This window comes from Polypterus senegalus, chromosome 14, assembly GCF_016835505.1.
Source record: "Polypterus senegalus isolate Bchr_013 chromosome 14, ASM1683550v1, whole genome shotgun sequence".
Taxonomy (NCBI): domain Eukaryota; kingdom Metazoa; phylum Chordata; class Cladistia; order Polypteriformes; family Polypteridae; genus Polypterus; species Polypterus senegalus.
Genome location: NC_053167.1, coordinates 66,805,022 through 66,829,012, shown reverse-complemented (window position 1 = coordinate 66,829,012; position 23,991 = coordinate 66,805,022). Strand labels below are relative to the sequence as shown.

The following is a 23,991-nucleotide window of genomic DNA, read 5'->3' as shown; positions in this document are numbered from 1 at the left end:
ACTCACAACAGTGACAAAACAATTACATTAACAATCATGTTAAGTTATTTTCAAAATGTTTCCTTTTCTTTTTCATTACTTCTTTAACACACTACTTCTCCGCTGCGAAGCGCGGGTATTTTGCTAGTCTCTCATTAAAGCTAAACTCAGATATACAAAAAAGGTCTACTACAGAGTTCTTTAATTACAACCTGAATGGCAGCAGTGGAAGTGGGCTTTCACTTTAACCAACTTTTTTACTAAGAACTCATTTATTTACCACTAAAGCAGTATGTTTTTTTTTGGTTTAGTTTTAGTTAAGTTACTAGTCATAATTCAGAACCCTTAATTGCCAATTTTAGTTTTAAACATTTAGGTGTTGATTGCGGCCTGTTTTCTTAACCAGCCACCACTGCCACTAATGATGAGGTACAAAAAACAAACCATCCAGCTAACATGCTTCCATTTAAACCTGTGTATATGTACAGTATAATGAAATATCTGTGTTAATAAAATATTTTGAAATAAATGAGAAAGAAGGGAAGGACCAACAAGAATGTATGGATAATGATGTCAAAGAAAGAAAAATCCACAATATAATAAAGATTTGTCTTGGAAGAATGAAAGGACCAACTAGTAAGTTTCATTATCAGCTAGGCCAGGCTTCTAAATACAAAACTGACTGGGTTTAAAACTTATAGCCCTCCAGAACCATAACTGAGAACACCTTCATGAAAAAATGGATTTTTTAAAGCAATAGGCCACAACTACTTCTAGTGATCAACTGTGAATGAAGTTTAGAAGTATGATCTTCAACATACTTATTTCCATGTTTTCCAAGTTGATTCTGGTAATATCAGTTAGTGCTTCAAATTCACTTTCTTGTAGGACAATTCTAGATACACTTCCTTTCAATGAAGTTTGTAATTCATGTCCTGAGAACTGAAGAGGTGATCCCTTGCCATCCACGAAGGAAAGAGCAATGCATGCAATTCCTGTAAAGTGGATAATAAAACATACATAACTCAAGAAATCTACTCAATAATCTGAATATCAACTGCATTAATCCATCAAAATACCATCACAGTTAATAATGCAAATAATAACTAATAATTGCTCTTTACTCATTTAATTACATTTAACCTTGTAATTTAAATGAATAAATTAACTCTGTTTTGTTTTTAATGCCATTTGGACAACATGTATATTTGAAAAATTGTACTTGTCAAATTTAATGATTACTAACTAGCTTAATAATTGACAATCATATTTTACACTAAATTGGCAAGCTGATCATTTCAGTAACTTTTTGGTGGAGCAGGAGTACAGGAGATGGATGGTTGGGAGCCTATCCATGCTCCTTCATATTTCTGTTCATGTACAATTTGCATTATTCTAGTTGGCATTATATTATTCATGAAGCCATAAGAGTAGGTGACATAGTCAAGTGTGAAAGGTACAGATTTTTTTTTTTTTTTTTTGTAAAAAGCAGTGATCACTATTACAGTGCATCCGGAAAGTATTCAAAGCATATCACTTTTTCCACATTTTGTTATGTTACAGTCTTATTTCAAAATGGATTAAATTCATTTTTTTCCTCAGAATTCTACAACACAGCATGCCATAATGACAATGTGAAAAAAGTTTACTTGAGGTTTTTGCAAATTTATTAAAAATAAAAAAACTAAGAAATCACATGTACATAAGTATTCACAGCCTTTGCCATGAAGCTCAAAATTGAGCTCAGGTGCATTCTGTTTCCCCTGATCATCCTTGAGATGTTTCAGCAGCTTAATTGGAGTCCACCTGTGGTAAATTCAGTTGATTGGACATGATTTGGAAAGGCACACAGCTGTCTATATATAGCCCCACAGTTGACAGTTCATGTCAGAGTACAAACCAAGCATGAAGTCAAAGGAATTGTCTGTAGACCTCCGAGACAGGATTGTCTGGGGAAGGTTATAGAAAAATTTCTACTGCTTTGAAGGTCCAAATGAGCACAGTGGCCTCCATCATCTGTAAGTGGAAGAAGTTTGAAACCACCAGGACTCTTCTTAGAGCTGGCCGGCCATCTAAACTGAGCGATCTGGGGAGAAGGGCCTTAGTCAGGGAGGTGACCAAGTATCCGATGGTCACTCTGTCAGAGCTCCAGAGGTCCTCTGTGGGGAGAGGAGAAACTTCCAGAAGGACAACCATCTCTGCAGCAATCCACCAATCAGGCCTGTATGGTAGAGTGGCCAGACGGAAGCCACTCCTTAGTAAAAGGCACATGGCAGCCTGCCTGGAGTTTGCCAAAAGGCTCCTGAAAGACTCTCAGACCATGAGAAACAAAATTCTCTGGTCTGATGAGACAAAGATTGAACTCTTTGGTGTGAATGCCAGGCGTCACGTTTGGAGGAAACCAGGCACCGCTCATCAATAGCCAATACCATCCCTACAGTGAAGCATGGTGGTGGCAGCATCATGCTGTGGGGATGTTTTTCAGCGGCAGGAACTAGGAGACTAGTCAGGATAAAGGGAAAGATGACTGCAGCAATGTACAGAGACATCCTGGATGAAAACCTGCTCCAGAATGCTCTTGACCTCAGACTGGGGCGACGGTTCATCTTTCAGCAGGACAACGACCCTAAGCACACAGCCAAGATATCAAAAGAGTGGCTTCAGGACAACTGTGAATGTCCTTGAGTGGCCGAGCCAGAGCCCAGACTTGAAATATCTCTGGGGAGATCTTAAAATGGCTGTGCACCAACGCTTCCCATCCAACCTGATGGAGCTTGAGAGGTGCTGCAAAGAGGAATGGGTGAAACTGGCCAAGGATAGGTGTGCCAAGCTTGTGGCATCATATTCAAAAAGACTTGAGGCTGTAATTGCTGCCAAAGGTGCATCAACAAAGTATTGAGCAAAGGCTGTGAATACTTATGTACATGTGATTTCTGTTTTTTTATTTTTAATAAATTCGCAAAAACCTCAAGTAAACTTTTTTCACGTTGTCATTATGGGGTGTTGTGTGTAGAATTCTGAGGAAAAAAATGAATTTAATCTATTTTGGAATAAGGCTGTAACATAACAAAATTTGTAAAAAGTGATGCGCTGTGAATACTTTCTGGATACACTGTAAGTGTGCAAAATACATTGCCATATTATGCAGTGATGTAAGGGCCATCTATTTTGATGATTCAATATACTATTTCTTAAGTACTCTAATTCCACCTCCTGATACTCTAACATATTTCATAGTTAAGCCCTACACTACTGTAATTTTACTGCTTTTAGTACTCTTACCTTTTCCTCCAGTTCCTTGACCACCTGGTTTGTTGTACAAATATAAATCAGAATCAGACTGACCACAATTTTGGTAAAAAGTGTGCTGTAAGCAAAAAAGAAAAAACTGAAAATCTATTTAATTTAAAATAAAGGTATAAAGAAAAATAAAACCTGCTAAACAATAAATTAAAAATAAATAATGCCACTGAATTTTTGACATATGCCAGTACAGCAATTAAAGTAAACTATAATCAATTGTAAATAAAGTACTATGAGTTTTATGATGCTTTCACAAGTATATAAATGAATATATGAGAAATATAATTAATGACAACTTAAATGGTTCAATGCCATGAAAAGTTTTAATCCTTTACTTAAAAATTGTACACAAACTTAAAGCCTGACTTCATCATCCCACCACCAGAACTCTTTGAATATTCAAAGCCTTTCAGTCACTCTTGCTCTCAGATGCTCCATACCTGCATCATTTTCCTCACATGTCACGGGGCCACCTCCCAAACACAAAGTTTCCTGCCCATTGCACTGGCTTGCTCTCCCAATTGTTCTTTCTGTACTGTCAGCATAATGCTCAATTTTGCCCTTTTCTCCCTCTCTTGTCTAACCTGCCCGGGCTGCTCGTATACCCTTTTGGTGCAGGTGCTCTGCCTAAGGATAAGTCTACTTGCTTATGCGTTACACAGTAAGCTATTAATCCAATAACATATCAACTCTTTTTTTAATGATTAGTCTACAATGGTCATTTGGAAATTAAGGACATTCTGGTTGTAATTTCATTGACATTATACTCAACATTTTCACATTGCATGTTAAAAATTTTGTATTTATTTACATCATCAGATTTTCACTCAAGTCCTAAAAGTACATAAAGAGAAACCAGTTAAACAAATGAAACAAAAATATTATACTTGGTCATTTATTTATTGAGGAAAATGATTGAATATTGTATATCTGTGAGTGGCAAAAGTATGTGAACCTCTAGGATTAGCAGTTAGTTTGAAGGTGAAATTCGAGTCAGGTGTTTTCAATCAATGGGATGACAATCAGGTGTGAGTGGGCAGCCTGTATTATTTAAAGAACAGGGATCTATCAAAGTCTGCTCTTCACAACACATGTCTGTGGAAGTGTATCATAGCATGAACAAAGGAGATTTCTGAGGACTTCAGAAAAAGAGTTGTTGATGCTCATCAGGCTGGAAAAGGTACAAAACCATCTCTAAAGAATTTGGACACCACCAATCCACAGTCAGACAGATTGTGTACAAATGGAGGAAATTCAAGACCATTGTTACCCTCCCAAGGAGTGGTCGACCAACAAAGATCACTCCAAGAGCAAGGCGTGTAATAGTCGGCGAGGTCACAAAGGACCCCAGGGTAACTTCTAAGCAACTGAAGGCCTCTCTCACATTGGCTAATGTTCATGTTCATGAGTCCACCATCAGGAGAACACTGAACAACAATGGTGTGCATGGCAGGGTTGCAAGGAGAAAGCCACTGCTCTCCAAAAAAAACATTGCTGCTCATTTGCAGTTTGCTAAAGATCACGTGCACAAACCAGAAGGCTATTGGAAGAATGTTTTATGGACGGATGAGATCAAAATAGAACTTGGTTTAAATGAAAAGCGTTATGTTTGGAGAAAGGAAAACACTGCATTCCAGCATAAGAACCTTATCCCATTTGTGAAACATGGTGGTGGTAGTATCATGGTTTGGGCCTGTTTTGCTGCATCTGGGCCAGGACGGCTTTCCTTCATTGATGGAACAATGAATTCTGAATTATATCAGAGAATTCTAAAGGAAAATGTCAGGACATCTGTCCATGAACTGAATCTCAAGAGAAGGTGGGTCATGCAGCAAGACAACGACCCTAAGCACACAAGTCGTTCTACCAAAAAATGGTTAAAGAAGTATAAAGTTAATGTTTTGGAAAGGCCAAGTCAAGGTCCTAACCTTAATCCAATCAAAATGTTGTGGAAGGACCTGAAGCGAGCATTTAATGTGAGGAAACCCTCCAACATTCCAGAGTTGAAGCTGTTCTGTACAGAGAAATGGGCTAACATTCCTCCAAGCTGGTGTGCAGGAATGATCAAAAGTTACCAGAGACGTTTAGTTGCAGTTATTGCTGCAAAGGGGGGTCACACCACATACTGAAAGCAAAGGTTCACATACTTTTGCCACTCACAAATATGTAATATTCGATCATTTTCCTTAATAAACAAATGACCAAGTATAATATTTTTGTCTCATTTGTTTAACTGGTTTCTCTTTATCTACTTTTAGGACTTGAGTGAAAATCTGATGATGTTTCAGGTCATATTTATGCAGAAATATTGAAACGTCTTAAGGGTTCACAAACTTTCAAGCACCACTGTATGTGTGTGTGTGTGTATATATATATATATATATATATATATATATATATATATATATATATATATATATATACACTGCTCAAAAAAATTAAAGGAACACTTTTTAATGAGAGTAGAGCATCAAGTCAATGAAATTTCTGGGATACTGATCTGGTCAGTTAAGTAGCAGAGGAGGTTGTTAATCAGTTTCAGCTGCTTTGGTGTTAATGAAATTAACAACAGGTGCAGTAGAGGGGCAACAATGAGATGGACCCCAAAACAGGAATAGTTTAACAGGTGGAGGCCACTGACATTTTTCCCTCCTCATCTTTTCTGACTGTTTTTCACTAGTTTCACATTTGACTACAGTCAGTGTCACTACTGCTACCATGAGGTGATACCTGGACCCTAAAGAAGTTGCACAGGTAGTCCAACTTCTCTAGAATGGCACATCAATATGTACCATTGCCAGAAGGTTTGCTGTGTCTCAGGACAGTCTCAAGGGCATTGAGGAGATTCCAGGAGACAAGCAGTTACTGTAGAAGAGCTAGACAGGGCCATAGAAGGTTATTAACCCATTAGCAGGACCGGTATCTGCTCCTTTGGGAAAAGCAGAACAGGATGAGCACTGTCAGAGCACTACAAAATGACCTCCAACAGGCCACTGGTGTGAATGTCTCTGACCAAACAACCAGAAAGACTTCATGAGGGTGACCCAAGGGCCCCATGTCCTCTAATGGGCCCTATGTCCTCTAATGGGCCCTGAGCTCACTGCCCAGCAGAATGCAGCTCGATTGGCATTCGCCATAGAATACCAGAATTGGCAGATGCACCACTGGTGCCCTGTGCTTTTCACAGATGAGAGAAGGTTCACCCTGAGCACGTGACAGAAGTGAAAGGGTCTGGAGAAGTCATGGAGAACATTATGCTGCCTGTAACATCATTTAGCATGAGCACTTTGGTGGCGGGTTAATGATTGTCTGGGGAGGCATATCCATGGAGGGTCACACAGACCGCTACAGGCTTGACAAAGGCACCTTGGCTGCCATTAGGTATCAGGATGAAATCCTTGGACCCATTGTCAGACCCTATGCTGGTGCAGTGGCTCCTGGTGCACGACAATTCCTGGCCTCATGTGGTGAGAGTATGCAGGCAGTTCCTGGAGGATGAAGGAATTGATACCATTGACTGGCCTCCACACTTTCCTGACCTAAATCCAATAGAACACCTCTGGGACATTATGTTTTGGTCCATCCAATGCCACCAGGTTGCACCTCAGACTGTCCAGGAGCTCAGTGATGCCCTGGTCAAGATCTGGGAGGAGATCCCCCACAACACCATCTGTCATCTCATTAGAAGCATGCACCGATGTTGTCAGGCATGTATACAAGAACACAGGGGCCATAAAAAACTACTGCGTACAATTTTGAGTTGCTGCAATTAAATTTTGGCAAAATGGACTAGCCTGCCACATAATTTTTTCACTCTGATTTTTGGGGCGAATTCAGGGCTCTGTAGGTTGATCATTTTCATTTCCATCAAACGATGTGGCATCCTTTCGTTCCTAACACATTACCCAGTCTATATCAGTATAGATATCCAGGAGGATTTCTTTTTCCCATTTTGATCTGATGTGTTTTCAAAGTGTTCCTTTAATTATTTTGAGCAGTTTATATTACAGATATTAAAGTCAAGTCTTCCAAAAATGGCAGATATGCTAAGAGTACATTTTAAATTCTGAAGCATGGTGCAATACCTTAAAATGATGTTCTACATTGCTGTCAGTGTATTTTGGAACATGAAGAAATATTAGCAGGTTTTGCCGAAGGTAGTAACCAAATGCGTGCAGCCAATGTTGGGAGTACTGTGGTAAGCTGAACTCAATCACTTCTGTAGCTTGAGAGCCAGGAGGCTGAATAAACTGTGGATAAAAGGGATAATACTTAAGCATTTATCAGAAAACATTATGAGACTGAACTTATTTTAAACTGTAGCGCAGATTGAAATTGTTGTGGAAAAATGAATATATCCTTTCTAAGTAGAATTCCTGTCCAAGTCAATGCCAAAGTACATGCATTTTGTTCTGATGGCATATAGTGACCCAAAGCCTAATTAAAGTGGCTTTTTATAAGTATCATTATTTTTGTCCAATATCTTTATATAAGTTAGAAAAAAAATACAGGAAACAATGGAAATATAGAACATTACAAACAAAACAATTTAAAATTAAACAATGCTACAATAGAGTCGTGTAAGATTCTGAATGATCTTTTACAGATTTTAAAGTTAATTTTCAAATGTTTAAGCAATTTACTTGCTGTTTCCATTTAAATCATTTAAGCAATTAGTTTGTCATTATCATCACCAGTTTAACAGAAGGGTTCTAGGTTTATTTAAGCTAGCTGGTTGCCCCCAAAACTTCTCCCTTCACTCTCTGCCACCTTGGTCAAAGTTTGGGGATGCATCTATTCTTTTGATATCATCTGACACAACCTCCCACCACATTATCTTTGACTTCCTTTTAGTCCTTGTAGTTTCCACCTCCATATCAGTTTACCTCTTGGCCCAATCTACCCCTATCTTTGACTTCAAATACCCAAATGACCTTAGTTTATTTCTCCTCAGCAAACCACATGTTCCTAAACACCAAGCTTTCCTCTTAAGTCAACATACATCTTCTTTTTACTCTGTGGAACTTGACAAGTCCATTGCATCTTTCTCATCTCAGTTCTTTCCAGCTTTACTTAACGTTCTTCCTTCAGCTGCCACATTTCACTCCCACAGACCACTTTGCTTCTCACACAACTTTTGGAAATGGTGTCCGACAATGTCAGAAAGGCTCATTTAGAAGTCATAATAGGGGTTCCTCTTTCACCCTTGCTATCACTGCTGTGTCCACGCCTACATCTATATTCAAAATGTCACCTAAATAATAAAATTTAGTGTGCTGCAGCCCTCTCACATACATTCTTATAAATGAAGGTCACACTTGCTTTCTTCTTTAACACTACTAGATTTTATATGCACCCATTTCCAAAAAAAATGCACTAGATTGAATTTCTCCCAACTGCCGCACACAACACAAAGCCATGCACATACCCAAATGTTTTTTCCGTCTTCAAGAATCCTCTTTTAAAACATAATCATGTTCTACAAATCTGTTAAACATTCATCTCCAGCACCATCTTCTGCTTTCAACATTTCTGACAACACTTGAGATGGGACTGCAGCTTTCCCTATCTCATCTTTTTTAGCCATTTGTAACCTCCTCATTTGAAAATATAGCACTTGGTCATTCTATTTTTTCATAATGAAATCACTATCCAATTTATTCTCTTCCTTTAACAACTTCTTCTGTGGACTTCTTCCCGGTATCCTTAATCCTATTACTATCAATCATTCATTTTTCAAGCAGTTCACACCTACATACTACATATTGCTTTTCCTTTGCTATATGCTTTGTAATCTAAAATATATTTCTTTGTCTTTCCACATTCTGCAGCTCAATTCCTGTCTCTTGGCTTCTTATATCATCTTCATTTGTCGTCTAAAACTGCTTACAACAAACCCCTCTTTTTCTTAACTGCCACATCTAACAACATTTCTTGGGTGTCACTTTGTCCAACTGCAGACATCTTTTTTTTCATAAGACACTTTTCTTTACTTTCCATGTCCCTACCATTCACACCTGATGCTTCTGAAACTAAAACTACTAAAAGCAGATTTTTTTTAAAATAACAGATGCATATAAAAAAAAAAATTCTGAAACAATTAAAAGAAATTAAACCATTACGTTGTAAAATACCTCATTTGTAAAAACACCACAACTGAGTATTTTACCTCAACATCTGCTGGAGTTAGTTTGCAGTTCCTCACTAACATAACAGTGATGATATCAAGTGTTGCCTCGTCTAAACGTTTTCGTAGAACTTTGACCAATTCATCTGTGATTTCGGGACCTGAAAGGAAAAGGCACAAAATAGAAATAAAAATGTAGTGTATTTGAGATTGCTTTAAATAGTTTATTTAGATACTTTATACTATTTATGTTTCAGACTGCACACCTCTATTCATTTTTAGTAATACAGTAATCCCTCCTCGATCGCGGGGGTTGCGTTCCAGAACCCCCCGCGATAGGTGAAAATCCGCGAAGTAGAAACCATATGTTTGTATGATTATTTTTATGTATTTTAAGCCCTTAGAAACTCTCCCACACTGTTTATAAATATTCTCCGCACAGTTATACAGTAAACCCTTGTTTATCCCGGTTAATCCGCTCCAGACAGATAAATGAATTTCCACGAAGTAGGATTCTTTATTTATAAATCTAATATTTTCGCAGTTAGAGCATAGAAAACCTGTTTACGACCTTCTAAATATGTTTTTTAACATTATTAGAGCCCTCTAGACATGAAATAAAACCCTTTAGTCAAAAGTTTAAACTGTGCTCCATGACAAGACAGAGATGACAGTTCTTTCTCACAATTAAAAGAATGCAAACATATCTTCCTCTTCAAAGTGCGCGTAAGGAGCGGAGAATGTCAGAGAGAGAGTAAAGTAAACAATGAAAAATCAATAGGGCTGTTGCGCTTTTAAGTATGCAAGCACCGCGATAAAGCAGCGGCAATGAAGGGATCAATGCGAAGGTAGCCTTTCAGCATTTTTTACAGGAGTGTCCGTATCTTCTAAGCAAAGAGCCTCTGTGCAAAAAGCCCCTCTGCTCACATCTCCTCCGTCAAGCGCAGAGAACGTCAGAGAGAGAGAGAGAGAGCGCGAGATTAAAGCAAACAATCAAAAAATCAATAAGTGTGCTTTTGGACGCACCTCAATAAAGCAGCATTTCTTAGAGGCTCATCCGTATCCACTAGGCAAACAGCTTCTGTGCAAACAGCACCTCTGCTCACACCCCCTCCGTCAGGCGCAGAGAATGTCAGAGAGGGTGAGATAGAGGCAGAGACAAGCAAACAATCGAGCACCGCGCAGGAGGCATATCTTATAGCATTGAGGAGTTTTAGTTAATATGTAATACGTGCTCTGATTGGGTAGCTTCTAAGCCATCCGCCAATAGCGTCCCTTGTATGAAATCAACTGGGCAAACAAACTGAGGAAGCATGTACCATAAATTAAAAGACCCATTGTCCAGAAATCCGAATCAGCGAAAAATCCGCAATATACATTTACATATGCTTACATATAAAATCCGCAATAGAGCAAAACCGCGAAAGTCAAAGCGCGATACAGCAAGGGATCACTGTAATACGCATAAATGATGCTACTCCTATATTCAACATCCCAACACAGCTACAGAAGGGGAACAGCCTACCATAAAATGCAGTTATGCAATTGCAATTAAGTTTAATAATTTTAAACTATTCTCTTAATAAAACATGACTATTAATTACTTAATTCATGACTTAAATTAAGACCTTCCAATTGTTTAAGAACGAGTCTTTCTATGACATGAAATTATAAAACCAATGCTACATATTGTACAATGCAGCCAAAGGGCAATTGCAGTGACTGAATGATTCTTAAAAGTAACTGCACCTGAATGAATTTACAGATGCAGCCTGTTTGCCATTTTTATGTGACTGTGCGGATCAGAATTCAAATGCCAAATTTTGAATGCTAATTAAAAGTATTAAGTGTTCCAAATTTAACCTAAAAAAATGACAAACTGTACAGTATGAATGATTTTGCAGTTTATTAAATTATAATGCATGCATATCAATTCTGCACTAAAAAGATTTTACCTAAAAAGCTGGATTGCAGTGGTTTATTATTACTGCTATTGTTACATAAACATAACTTCTTTGCTTCCTCACTTTTCTAGAACTTTTTGATGTTACTTATATTTTTATTTAATCTTATTATATATACTTTTCTCCCTTCTGTCTGTTTACCTCCACTCTCCATTGTATTCTAACCTCTCCAACATGTCCTTTCTAAGTATGTTTAAATTTGTGTTTTTCAAATACCCTATGTTTTAATTTTCTTCATTTTTGTTTCTTCAAAAGAGCCCTATATTCACTCCACAGGATTTTTTTTTAATTTAGCAGTATATAAACTGATAGATTATATGGTCACAATATAAAATTTCTTTTAACTTTACCATGGCAGATGTCAGGGTCAGACCTGTAGAATAGCCACTCGATGACACTTAATTTAACTAATTTGGTAATTTTAATCATTATTAAATCTATGCTGTTTTAAGGTTTAACATAGAGGAAGCCAAACCTAAGGAAGAAGGCAGAGTGCAACTGCTACACTTTGGGCAAACCTAACATGACACTGCAGATCAGAGATCCTATTAATGTTGGTCCAAGGCTCGATGAGCCAGAAGACCTATTGATACATACAAGCCCAGGCTGCTAAAACAACAACAGGCAAGATAAGAAACTGGGGAAACATTAAATATTATTAGCAAATTAAATATTACTAATAAAAACATCAAAATAAGATAACAAATTAAACAACTTAAAATAAGAATTATTGCTGAATATTTAAAATTTTGAGCTCACAACTATGGAAGTCTCCATGATAATACAAGTACTAAATTTATTTGTCTTAGTATTTCTACCATGCATAATGAGGAGGGATATATTGGTTGAAGTATAGCTACAATTCTTAAATAACAAATTTTCAGGAAGCATGCATTCCTGCTAGATATAGGTGTAAATGTACTTTTCTTTGCCAATAGCTGAACTTTTTTCTTCTGTTATTTTTATTTCCTAACATTATCTCATTTCATTGACGAAATACTAATCTTACACCACCAACACATACTCATCTTCCATCACCAACAACTGTTTGTTTTCTTTTCCTGATTGCTCTTTTCTGTTTCCTTCAAAATATCCTAACATCTTTTTCCCAGCACTTTTCCAAGCACTACCATGACATTTAAAAAAATACAATAACAAAACTTTGAAAATGGATGAAAACAACATAAAGATAAATTACATTAGGTTATGTATTAGATGATAAAGAAATAGGCAGAACTACACCATCACTAATAACTCCTTTAAGTAATGTTAAACAAAAAACAATAATTTACAGCACAAAAGTATACAGGATTTCCTTGCATACATTCCACCTCTTCCACCTCCCACACAGATAACATCATTCTAAAGTTCGCAGATGACACCATGGTGATTGGACGCATCACTAGTGGGAATGAGGCGTCCTGCAGGAGGGAGGTGAACAGCCTGGCTTCCTGGTGTGAGAACAACAACCTCACGCTCAACACAGACAAGACGAAGGAGATGGTAGTGGACATGAGGAAGGAGAGGAGACCTCACCGGCCACAGTTCATCTGAGGGCTTGAAGTGGAGAAGGTGAGCAGCATTAAATACCTGGGCGTCTACATCAGTGAGGACCTCACTTGGACACTTAACACAACACAGTTGTTCAAGAGGACTCAACAGCGGCTGTACTTTCTGAGGAGGCTGAGGAAGTTTGGAATGTCTACTAAGATCCTCGGCATCTTTTACAGCTGCATTGTTGACAGCATCTTGACCAGCTGCATCACCGTGTGGTATGGCAACACTACTGCTATGGACCGCAAACGCCTGCAGAGAGTGGTAAAGACTGCTGAGAAGATCACCAGGACCCCACTGCCCTCTCTGCAGAGCATGTACAACTACAGAGTACGAAGGAGAACTGCCTCGATCCTCAGGGGCCCCACCTACCCCCAACACAAACTGTTCACACTTCTACCCTCAGGCAGGAGGTATATAAGTATGAAATGCAGGACTTCCCTTAAAGAAGTCTTTCTTTCCCAAGGCCATTAGACTCCTAAATAACTGACTGGAGTTTATAATCAAGGTTCACCTCATTCTAGCTACCTCACACAACTGTATTTGACTTGTCCATTACACACCTACCTGCACAATTACACTTTATACTTCTATTCTGTGTTTATACTTTATGCTGCCTCTGTTAATTATTATCTATCTGCTACTTATTATTTATGTTTATCTTTATACGTTGGTTTTTTCATTTGGTGTGGACAGCAAAGACAGAATTTCATTGTACAGGGAAACGTGTTTTCTTATTGTGCACTTGATAATAAACTTTTTGAACTCTTGTTCAGACCAATTTAGCAATGTATTTGAACCCAAGCAAACACAGGCAACATGTAAAATTCACAGTGGATGTATCAGCATGAACTTTAAAAATTATTAAAGTGCTGAAACTACATTAAATTAAGATAAAACATAATAAAATTGTGACATTTTGTGCAATTCGGAGGCTTATTATTGAAAAAAATAGGTGTTGTTAATGATTTTAGCTTCATGTTCACTATAAGTATAATTTTATGACAACATGATTAATTCAGGTCCTTACCACAAAGTCCATACTTACCAGCCTGCCCAACACCATGCACCATAAGAAGGATGTGCTTATCCATTTGGCCTACAGGCCTGGATCCCTCTACACCTCTGTAGGAAATTACATCTAATGAGCTTCGAGAACCCTTTGTTTGAAGAAAAGAAAAAGATTAAACTTATTTTGTGACTATTCATATCTTATTTCATATCTCTCTGAGGTGCGCAGACCTGGGACTGCCAAGATCTCTGTAGGTTGGTACACCTTCTATGGTCTGGTCTCTCTGATGACTGTCATACTCAGAAAGTAGCTGTTGCTGTAACGGACTGGCTTCTTCTGATGGTGTCCGATGTTACTCCTTTCAATGAGCGTATTATGAGACTCTCTGGGTACAATATCTGTTGTATCAGTGTATGCTCCAACTACAGTGAGTGATGTCTTGGTGAGGGAGACATTTTATTCACAACTTCGCTCAGTGCTTGATAGGTGCCCGCAAGGTGACACTCCACTGGTCATGGGTGACTTCAATGCAACCACTGGCATTGTCAGGGCTGGCTATGAGGATTGTCTCGGTCCCCATGGAACTGGTTACCGTGGTGAAAGTGGCTCCATGTTCCTTGACTTTGTAAAAGGTCAGAGGCTGTAAATCGCTGGATCCTGGTTCCAGCTCCCTAAGCCACATTGTTGCACTTGGTACTCTAACACTGGTGGTGCGGTGAAGGAGATCGATCACATCCACATGGCCAGATGCTGGAGGCTCCTACAAAAGTGCAAGGTCTACAGAAGTGCCCAGTTTGTGAATTCTGACCACAGACTTCTTGTTGCTACTCTGAAGATCCAGCTTAGGTCCAGTAGGTTACCAACTACTAGCAAAATGAGGCTGGACCTGGTCAGATTCCAAGATCAAGCAGTTTCTAATTAGTTTGCACGTAGTTTGTGTGTGGAACTTAAGGATTTGGGTGCGACTGCCTATCCTAATGTGATGTGGGAGACCTTCCGTGACAAGACCCTGAAGGTTGGTGAGTGTTGTGTTGGTGTTACCGGTGTTCCCAGAAGGAGGTGTTTCATCTTGCAGGGTGCTCTGGATATCATTAAGAGAAGTCACAGCGCATGGGTTGATGGCAACTCCGGTATGTAACATCTTTACACAAGGGCTCCTCAATATGAAATAGTTTCGTTTAAGTCCATTCACGTTATTTGAGCTCCTAGATGCCATCTGCTGGTGAAAGTGGTACATGTACAATAAAATAACATAAAAATAGCATGTGTCTTTTATTTGGCATCCGCCACACACCAGCCCACATTAGAAATGACTGCAAGTTATCAAGGAAATGGTACTGTGGCTGCTCTTTTACTATGAAAATAAAATTATATAATATATTCAGAATCTTTAAAATAAAAAGATTGCAGATAGCTCATATTAAACATATTAATAAGTTTAATTAAAACTCAAAATTAGACTCGGTTAGAGTGGTGGGGTCATTAAATATAACTAGGTAATGTAAGTTGTATATTTGTTGTTGTTTATTGTACAACATAAGAACAAAGCTCCAAGTAAAAATTTACCATTCACTGATGTCTAAAAAAGCAGGGCTAATTATATTAAAGGCTTACTTTACAGTACATTGTGGAAACTGTTTGAATAAGCATGATTATTAAAGCAACATAATTGAAAACGAAAGAGTATCAAGGGATTCTTACCAAAACATCTTCAGAGGCAATGGGCTCCTGACTACGTATTAGACCAAGTGACCTAACAGGCTGTAGGAGGGTGCCATCATATTCTGAAAACTTGCCATTGTGTGCAGTCTCTGACAGCCTATCAGAAAGAATTACGAAAAAGATATTTGAAGGAAAAAGTAATTAAACCCAGTTGGTTTTTTTTTTAAAAAAAAGCAGTCAAAAGAAATATTTACCTGAGGTAGAAAACTGATTTAGTAGCACGTTCTTGGTAAACAAACATGTTTTTTCTGTTAACTACAGAGAATGCATTCAGAACAGAACGAAGGGCCTGGATAGCTACAGAAATAAAATGGTTATAACTTATGGTTATGTAATTGACTTTAGGCAAACAAGTCATATAACAATAAATATTGCAGGAAGACAAAAAAAAAAACACCTTATAGATTCATGATGAAAACTGAACTATGTACAACTTTAGATATTAGACATGATAGTTTAATGAACCCGAAAATGTAATGTTGAAAGAGAACGTAGATGAACGGAGGGAGAGTTCAGTCACTGCAGTTGAACAGGAGTAGAATACAAGTAAAAGTATCATCAACTACAAATAAAGGATATTATCAATTTGTTTTAGAGCTATTCCCAGGGAGCTCAAAAGAAGATAAGTTTATTTAGCCATGTAAAGTTTGGGCAGAAGGCTAACTTTGTTTCTTGGTGCAAAAAAATTGTCTGCACCTAAACATGAGCAAAACCAAGAAACTGGTTATAGACTTTTGCTGCACCAAACAGCCTCTCTGATCAGTCACTATTCAGGGAGTGACTATGGAGGGGGTGTACTCCTACAAGTACTTGGGGGTCTACATTAAAGAGAGCTGGGACTAATCTCAGAACTCAGTTTTCTACACTGTGGTGTGATTGGGTGCGAACATGATTTCACGAGAGGCCCTGAGAATTAAAAAGTTAATTAAAAGGGTAGGCTCAGTTATGGGACATACTTTGGACCCAATGGAGGTAGTAGCAAAGGAGAGAATTAAAGCAAAACTGAGTGCCATTATAAACAATGCTGCACATCCTCTCTCTGACACTCTAACACTGAGTACTTTCAGCCAACAAATTATTTAACAGAAGTGTGTCAGGATACACTACTAGTACTCCTTTATACCAATAACCATTCACCTGCATCAAAGTGACTGGGATGTCAGAATTATTTTTCTTTTTTAATATTTCCTACCTCTTTAGTCATTGTGGTGTTTGGTGTGTGTGTGTGAGTGTGTGTATGTGTATGTGTATAAATATTATATATTTATACTAGACATTAAGCCCGCATTAAGCCAGTAATGCATAAACATTATTAGGAACAGTCTATATTAAATGGCAAGGGACCTTGACCTCATTCTGTTTGTTGTCTTAATTTTTTTGTTAAAAATATTTTTGCAAGAAGCCTAAAGTAAATAATATTAAAAATAAAATAGAAATGTATATGACAATACAGTAAGTATAATTAATATTGCCTTAGTGTAAAACTTTATAACAATCTGTAATACACAATATCTGAAGAAGATATTTAGGAAAATGTTTTTATTTTTTTACCTCAGGAAATTTTTCAATAAAATTTCATTATAGACAACATTTTTTGTAAACACTTGTTCAGGACCATCTACAACGTTGACAACAACATCTGTAAAACTTCTAACTCTTGATAATGCAACATATAACTGACCGTGGCTGAATACTGGTTCTGGCAAGTAAATGGCAACTTTTTCTAAGGTTTGCCCTTGAGCTTTATTAATTGTTATGGCAAAGGCTAATGTAACTGGAAATTGTCGCCTTCTTATGGTAAAGAGTAAATTAGTAGAGGATAGAGCCAAATCAATATGGGGAATATTCTGACGCTCATTTTCTTTTTTACAATCGATCTATTTGCTCGTATTTTTCTTTGTCTTTCAGCCTTTCTTTTGTTGATGTTTACTTGCTGAGCTGACCGTTCTTCCAGGAGATGTTGCTTATATACGATTTGAGTGTCTGTGTCTTTTGTCCTACTTGACATGTCCTTTTCTTTGGGTGGCATGTTGTTAGCAGATAGTTAGTTAGTAAACATGCACGGGGCAGTATGTGTGGCGATTCCCCAGCAATGGATTTTATGTGCGCGGCCGCGACTACCCAATCATCACTCTCCCCAGCAATGCTTTCCTTTATTTGCTTATCATGCGCGGCTGCGGCTACGCCATTCACTGTGTGCCCAGCTTCCAGTGTGTTCGTCCACGGTCTACCCAGCAATGATGTCCTTTATTTGCTTATCATGCGTGGCCGCAGCTACACCATCCACTGTGTGCTCAGCTTCCAGTGTGTGTGCGTCCACGACGTTGGTCGTGCGTGTTGCACCAAGCCTCGCACATGCGCACTTCACCAAAAGACACACACACACGGACACCTGGACGCACACAGGGGTTTTATTAAAGAGGATATATAAATTTGAATAAGTTCAGTAAAACGCTAAAAATTCCCCTGGGAAAAAAGCTAATTCGTTCTTTCTTTCTTTCTAAATACAAATGTTCATTAATAAACAAATTGATGTATTTGAGTGATTTAAATGTCAATTTTCTGAGATACTGTGGCTGTTTTCAGGCTAGTCATACTTAAAGAACCACTGCAATATATCAATCTTGGTATTCCTTCATTAATGGGGAAAATAACTTTTAATATGAATGCTGGATAAAAAATAAACACAGATAAAATAAACCAATTCAAAATATACTACATACAACATACATATCATTGCTTTTATAACTGATAAACTATTTGACTTTAATCTTAACAAAATTTTTGTTGGTTATAAAATTAATAAAACTAATCTTTTTCACATGCTATAAAAATGTAATATATACCGCGTGAAACTCCCATGTTTGGGCCCATTTTAAGTCTAGGGTGAATGTGAATAATAGTGCTCCATACAACATCACAGGCAAAGTGACCAGGTATAAACTGCATTGTGGCTGCAAGGTAATCCCTTGGTTGGTAGCTCTCATCTGCTGAGTAATCTGTCAAAGGGAAAAAAAATACTTCATTTAGTTAATGATGTCATGCCTTTTTTTTGAAAACCAGTACTTACTAAATCTTTGCATTTAATTATCTCATATCACTTAAACCTGGACTCTGGTAAGAATCACAATTTCTATTCCAACTTATTTTTACCTATTTATTAAATAAAGTTAATTTAATATTCAGTCTTAAAAGTACAAAAATTAGTTAAAATATTACTCTTATTTGATTGTAAAAATACTGACTGATTGCTGCAGAAATTAATATATGCCAAAGATCTGCAATATCTGGCTGCAAATTTAAATCATTTTAACTATCTTCTGTAAATGCTTATGTAATTCAGGGTCCACAACCTATTCCAATAGCATCCAGTGCTAGGCACACACTAACATGCATAACTTCAAACACACATCCACTCCTGATCCTAACTATATCATGTAAGGATAATATAGTTGCCAATTAACCGAACAAGAATTTCTTTGGTATTTCGGAAGAGAAAACACAGACAGTCCCTAGGCTAGAATTTAATTCAAACTTGGTACTCTACTGCTGTGAGACAGCAGCAACATTAAACTACTGCATCATCTTGACACTCAAATATATTTATTTTAATACTCACCATCAGTGGCGGCAGATCTTTGCCTATAAGAGGTATACTGTAAGTCTGTCTTCCAGATATCTTCTTCACTCTCAGCTACAAGAAGGGAATTACAAATGTGGCTGTCATGGAGATCTTGAAGCAGCAAGGTCTATAAATACAAAAATTTGAAATTAGAATTCTATACACAAGTAACTATTATACTTAACTAAATCAAATATGTATTATCAAAGTAATTAATTCTCTGATTTTCTTCCATCTTTAAATATTAATTACTGAACAGATAACAACAAAATGAAAATGTTAGCCTCATTACATGGATACCATTTCACTAGAAAGATTGAGTTTCGAAGTACTCCTCTCTCTTTTCATAACGGACGGGGGAAGATGAACTGCCATCTACAGCCCAGAAGAACACGGTTTGTGGAATTTGCTCTTGTGATTATTTGATTAACGCACTGTTCAACTTTCTAGCCAGGTTAGTCTTCTGCCAAACCTTGAAGAGCTTGGAAGAACTGCTAAATGTCATAGAGCAGCACAAAACTACCACAAGCAAGGAAAAAGGGAAGAAAAATAGAGCTGCAAACACACCAGCCACCATGGACTGAGTCATCTAAAACAGAACCAGAGATTGTGATGCACTGCAACAAGTGTGGCAAATATGGACACATCACCCATAATTGTCCACACCTTGACGAGCCCATGAAATGTAGATGGACTGAAACCAAATAGTATTGTGTAGCAGTGGTGTCTAACCTTTGTCTAAAGTTTTTTGGTTGTTGCTGAAGTCAATAACCACTAAATAACTGCCTTACTTAATTCAGGCAGCAACACCATTATTATTGGTGTTCAGTAAAACAAAGCAGAGAGCAAAAAATACCAAACTTACCTGCATAAATGGGGATATATGCAAGTATCCTACAGTGAGGTATAAGGCTACTTTCCAGGGCATAGTTAAAGGCATTCAAGTTGTAGAGCTGAAAAAAATATACCCTTAACTGACCTAACAAAGGTCCCATTCATGTTGAATGGAAAGACAAAGCAGAAGGGGCTTAAAACAGACTTTTATTTGCATCTAACTTTTCTCTTTCCTTTATCCTCCAGACCAATACTTGCGAAACTGGCCTTGACACCTGTTATGTCAGAACGTCAACGATGCTGAGCATCTCATATTGTACCTGATACAGAAACTGTTGGATTGAGAGACTAGGTAGGTTTCAGTGTTACAAGAGGCCCTAGCTAAGCAATATCATCTCTTAGGGTGGAAATTATTCTGATCACATATAATGCCACATTACCATGAACTCTAACTCTTAAGTTACTTATTGCTTCTTTCCCCTCCAGGTATATAATTTTAAGGTTATCCACAGCAAAGGCGTATTGCATGTCAATGCAGATGGCCTCTCCCAAGTTCAGAGCCTTTCCACCTACTAGGAAAATGAGGCGGAACTTTGCCAGACTCCAAGATCAGGCTGTTTCTAACGAGTTTGCACACAGTTTTTGTTAGGAACTTATGGATTTGGGTGCGACTGCCGATCCTAATGTGATGTGGGAGACCTTCCGTGATAAGACCCTGAAGGTTCCTGAGAGTTGTGTTGGTGTTACCAGTGTTCCATCTTCCCGGGCTCTCTGGATATCATCGAGAGGAGTCGCAGCACATGGCTTGATGGCAACTCTGGTCTGTACCAGGAACTGAGAAGGAAGGCTGTAAGGGCTCTGAGGACAGATAAGGGGGCGTTTATTAGAGGAATCTGTGAGCAAGTGACATACCATCTGTGGTCTAACAACCCACATCCTGCTTACAGATGAATCAAAGCATTATGCACATCCAAATCTGTTTTTCGGAGTGTCGCAGTCATGGGCGGCTGATGGAACGGTCTGTATGGATGACACTGCAGTTGTGACCCACTCGGCTGACTACTTTGAGGAGCTGTTCAAAGGTGATCTTCCGGCTAGGATGTTGGATATCTCTGGGTCCAAGGTTCTTGAGGCTGATCCTCCAATTAGCTTTGAACCACCCAATCTCACTGAGATTATACAGGTGGTGAACTAGCTAAGGGGAGAGAAGGCTGCAGGGATCTGTGGTATCCGGGGTGAACTTCTTCAGGCTGGTGGTAAGGCTGTCTTCCTGGAATTACAAACAATCTTTGCTTCCATTTGGAAGACTGGCATCATCCTAATTCACTGGAAAACAGGACTTGTCGTCCCTATATGGAAAGGGAAGGGTGATTACCTGGATTGCGGTAACTTCTGGGGGATAACACTGCTCTTGGTGCCAGGTAAGGTCCTTGCTAGGGTTGTTCTCAATAGGATCCATGATCACTTGCTCACCTACCAGCGACCGGAGCAGTCTGGTTTTATGACTAAGAAGTCTACCATCGATCACATCCTATCGATTTTCATAAAGCGTTTGACTCAGTTGATCAAGCTACCCTGTGGGACACTCTTCAGTGCTTGAATGGACTGGGTGTTGGCAATGTCGTGGGGTCCAGCGGCTGGGGGGCATCTGTTGGTGAAGAAAAATTCACTGATCTTGACTCTGCTGACGATACTGTGGTCATCACGGAGTTGATGGAGGCTCTGATGAGGACTTTTGAGAGAATGAGCAAGGAGTTTGAGTGTCTGGGCTTGCAAGATCCAGGCCTTTAATGACCTCTTGGGCACAGCCATCAGCAGTGTGTCTGTCTGCGTAGAGAATGTCGACAGCAGTGACATGACTTCCTATGAAGTCAGTAGACTGACTGGGAAAGCATTTTTCATGACGCTCCCGATATCTATGCAAAAGGACGAAGGCCCAAGTCTTTAGAGTCCTAGTGCTTCCTGTCTTGCTATATTGTTGCAAGACATGAACATTATCTAGTGACCTGAGACGAAGACTGGACACCTTTGGTACTGTGTTTCTTCGGAGAATCCTTGGGTACCACTGGTTTGCTTTGTGTCAAATGAGCAGTTGCTCATGGAGTCCCAAATGAGGCATATTACCTGTATTGTCAAGAAGCATCAGTTATGGCACTAAGGCCATGTAGTGTGATTCCCCGAGGGTGATCCAGCTCGCAGGATCCTCATTGTTGAGGACTTGAGTGGCTGGACCAGGCCAAGGGGACACCCACTTAACACCTGGCTGCGCCAGATAGAGGGTCATTTCTGGAGGGTGGAACTGGACCACGTGTCTGCCTGGGGGGTTGCCAACCAGGATCCCGAGCTGTTTCGTTGTGTGGTGGGTGCGGCAACACACTGTACCAGTGCATGCTCCCCGACTTGTTCTTACCTGACATATCTTAGAAATACACATTTCCTATGCAACATATACAGTGGTGTGAAAAACTATTTGCCCCCTTCCTGATTTCTTATTCTTTTGTATGTTTGTCACAAAAAATGTTTCTGATCATCAAACTCATTTAACCATTAGTCAAATATAACACAAGTAAACACAAAATGCAGTTTTTAAATGATGGTTTTATTATTTAGGGAGAAAAAAAATCCAAACCTACATGGCCCTGTGTGAAAAAGTAATTGCCCCTGAACCTAATAACTGGTTGGGCCACCCTTAGCAGCAATAACTGCAATCAAGCGCTTATGTAACTTGCAATGAGTCTTTACAGCTCTGGAGGAATTTTGGCCCACTCATCTTTGCAGAATTGTTGTAATTCAGCTTTATTTGAGGGTTTTCTAGCATGAACTGCCTTTTTAAGGTCATGCCATAGCATCTCAATTGGATTCAGGTCAGGACTTTGACTAGGCCACTCCAAAGTCTTCATTTTGTTTTTCCTCAGCCATTCAGAGGTGGATTTGCTGGTGTGTTTTGGGTCATTGTCCTGTTGCAGCACCCAAGATCGCTTCAGCTTGAGTTGACGAACAGATGGCCGGAAATTCTCCTTCGGGATTTTTTGGTAGACAGTAGAATTCATGGTTCCATCTATCACAGCAAGCCTTCCAGGTCCTGAAGCAGCAAAACAATCCCAGACCATCACACTACCACCACCATATTTTGCTGTTGGTATGATGTTCTTTTTCTAAAATGCTGTGTTCCTTTTACGCCAGATGTAACAGGACATTTGCCTTCCAAAAAGTTCAACTTTTGTCTCATCAGTCCACAAGGTATTTTCCCAAAAGTCTTGGCAATCATTGAGATGTTTCTTAGCAAAATTGAGACGAGCCCTAATGTTCTTTTGCTTAACAGTGGTTTGCGCCTTGGAAATCTGCCATGCAGGCCGTTTATGCCCAGTCTCTTTCTTATGGTGGAGTCGTGAACACTGACCTTAATTGAGGCAAGTGAGGCCTGCAGTTCTTTAGACGTTGTCCTGGGGTCTTTTGTGACCTCTCGGATGAGTCGTCTCTGCGCTCTTGGGGTAATTTTGGTCGACCGGCCACTCCTGGGAAGGTTCACCACTGTTACATGTTTTTGCCATTTGTGGATAATGGCTCTCACTGTGGTTCGCTGGAGTCCCAAAGCTTTAGAAATGGCTTTATAATCTTTACCAGACTGATAAGATCTCAATTACTTCTGTTCTCAGTTGTTCCTGAATTTCTTTGGATCTTGGCATGATGTCTAGCTTTTGAGGTGCTTTTGGTCTACTTCTCTGTGTCAGGCAGCTCCTATTTAAGTGATTTCTTGATTGAAACAGGTGTGGCAGTAATCAGGCCCGGGGGTGGCTACGGAAATTGAACTCAGGTGTGATACACCACAGTTAGGTTATTTTTTAACAAGGGGGCAATTACTTTTTCACACAGG

The 23,991-nt window shown here is 38.8% G+C and overlaps 1 protein-coding gene across 7 annotated transcripts in view; it reads right to left on the bottom strand.

Moving 5' to 3' along the window:
• Nucleotides 1-23,991, bottom strand: part of szt2 (SZT2 subunit of KICSTOR complex) — a 337,146-nt gene that overhangs the window by 158,908 nt on the left and 154,247 nt on the right. For all 7 annotated transcript variants that reach the window (XM_039735449.1, XM_039735443.1, XM_039735448.1 and 4 more), the window contains 9 exons: nt 19,281-19,410; nt 18,508-18,660; nt 15,856-15,958; nt 15,641-15,758; nt 13,976-14,087; nt 9,452-9,570; nt 7,368-7,532; nt 3,262-3,346; nt 801-974 (listed from right to left, as the gene is read on the bottom strand). In XM_039735449.1, coding sequence (XP_039591383.1) covers nt 801-974; nt 3,262-3,346; nt 7,368-7,532; nt 9,452-9,570; nt 13,976-14,087; nt 15,641-15,758; nt 15,856-15,958; nt 18,508-18,660; nt 19,281-19,410 — 1,159 coding nt within the window. The remainder of the gene's footprint in view (nt 1-800; nt 975-3,261; nt 3,347-7,367; nt 7,533-9,451; nt 9,571-13,975; nt 14,088-15,640; nt 15,759-15,855; nt 15,959-18,507; nt 18,661-19,280; nt 19,411-23,991) is intronic.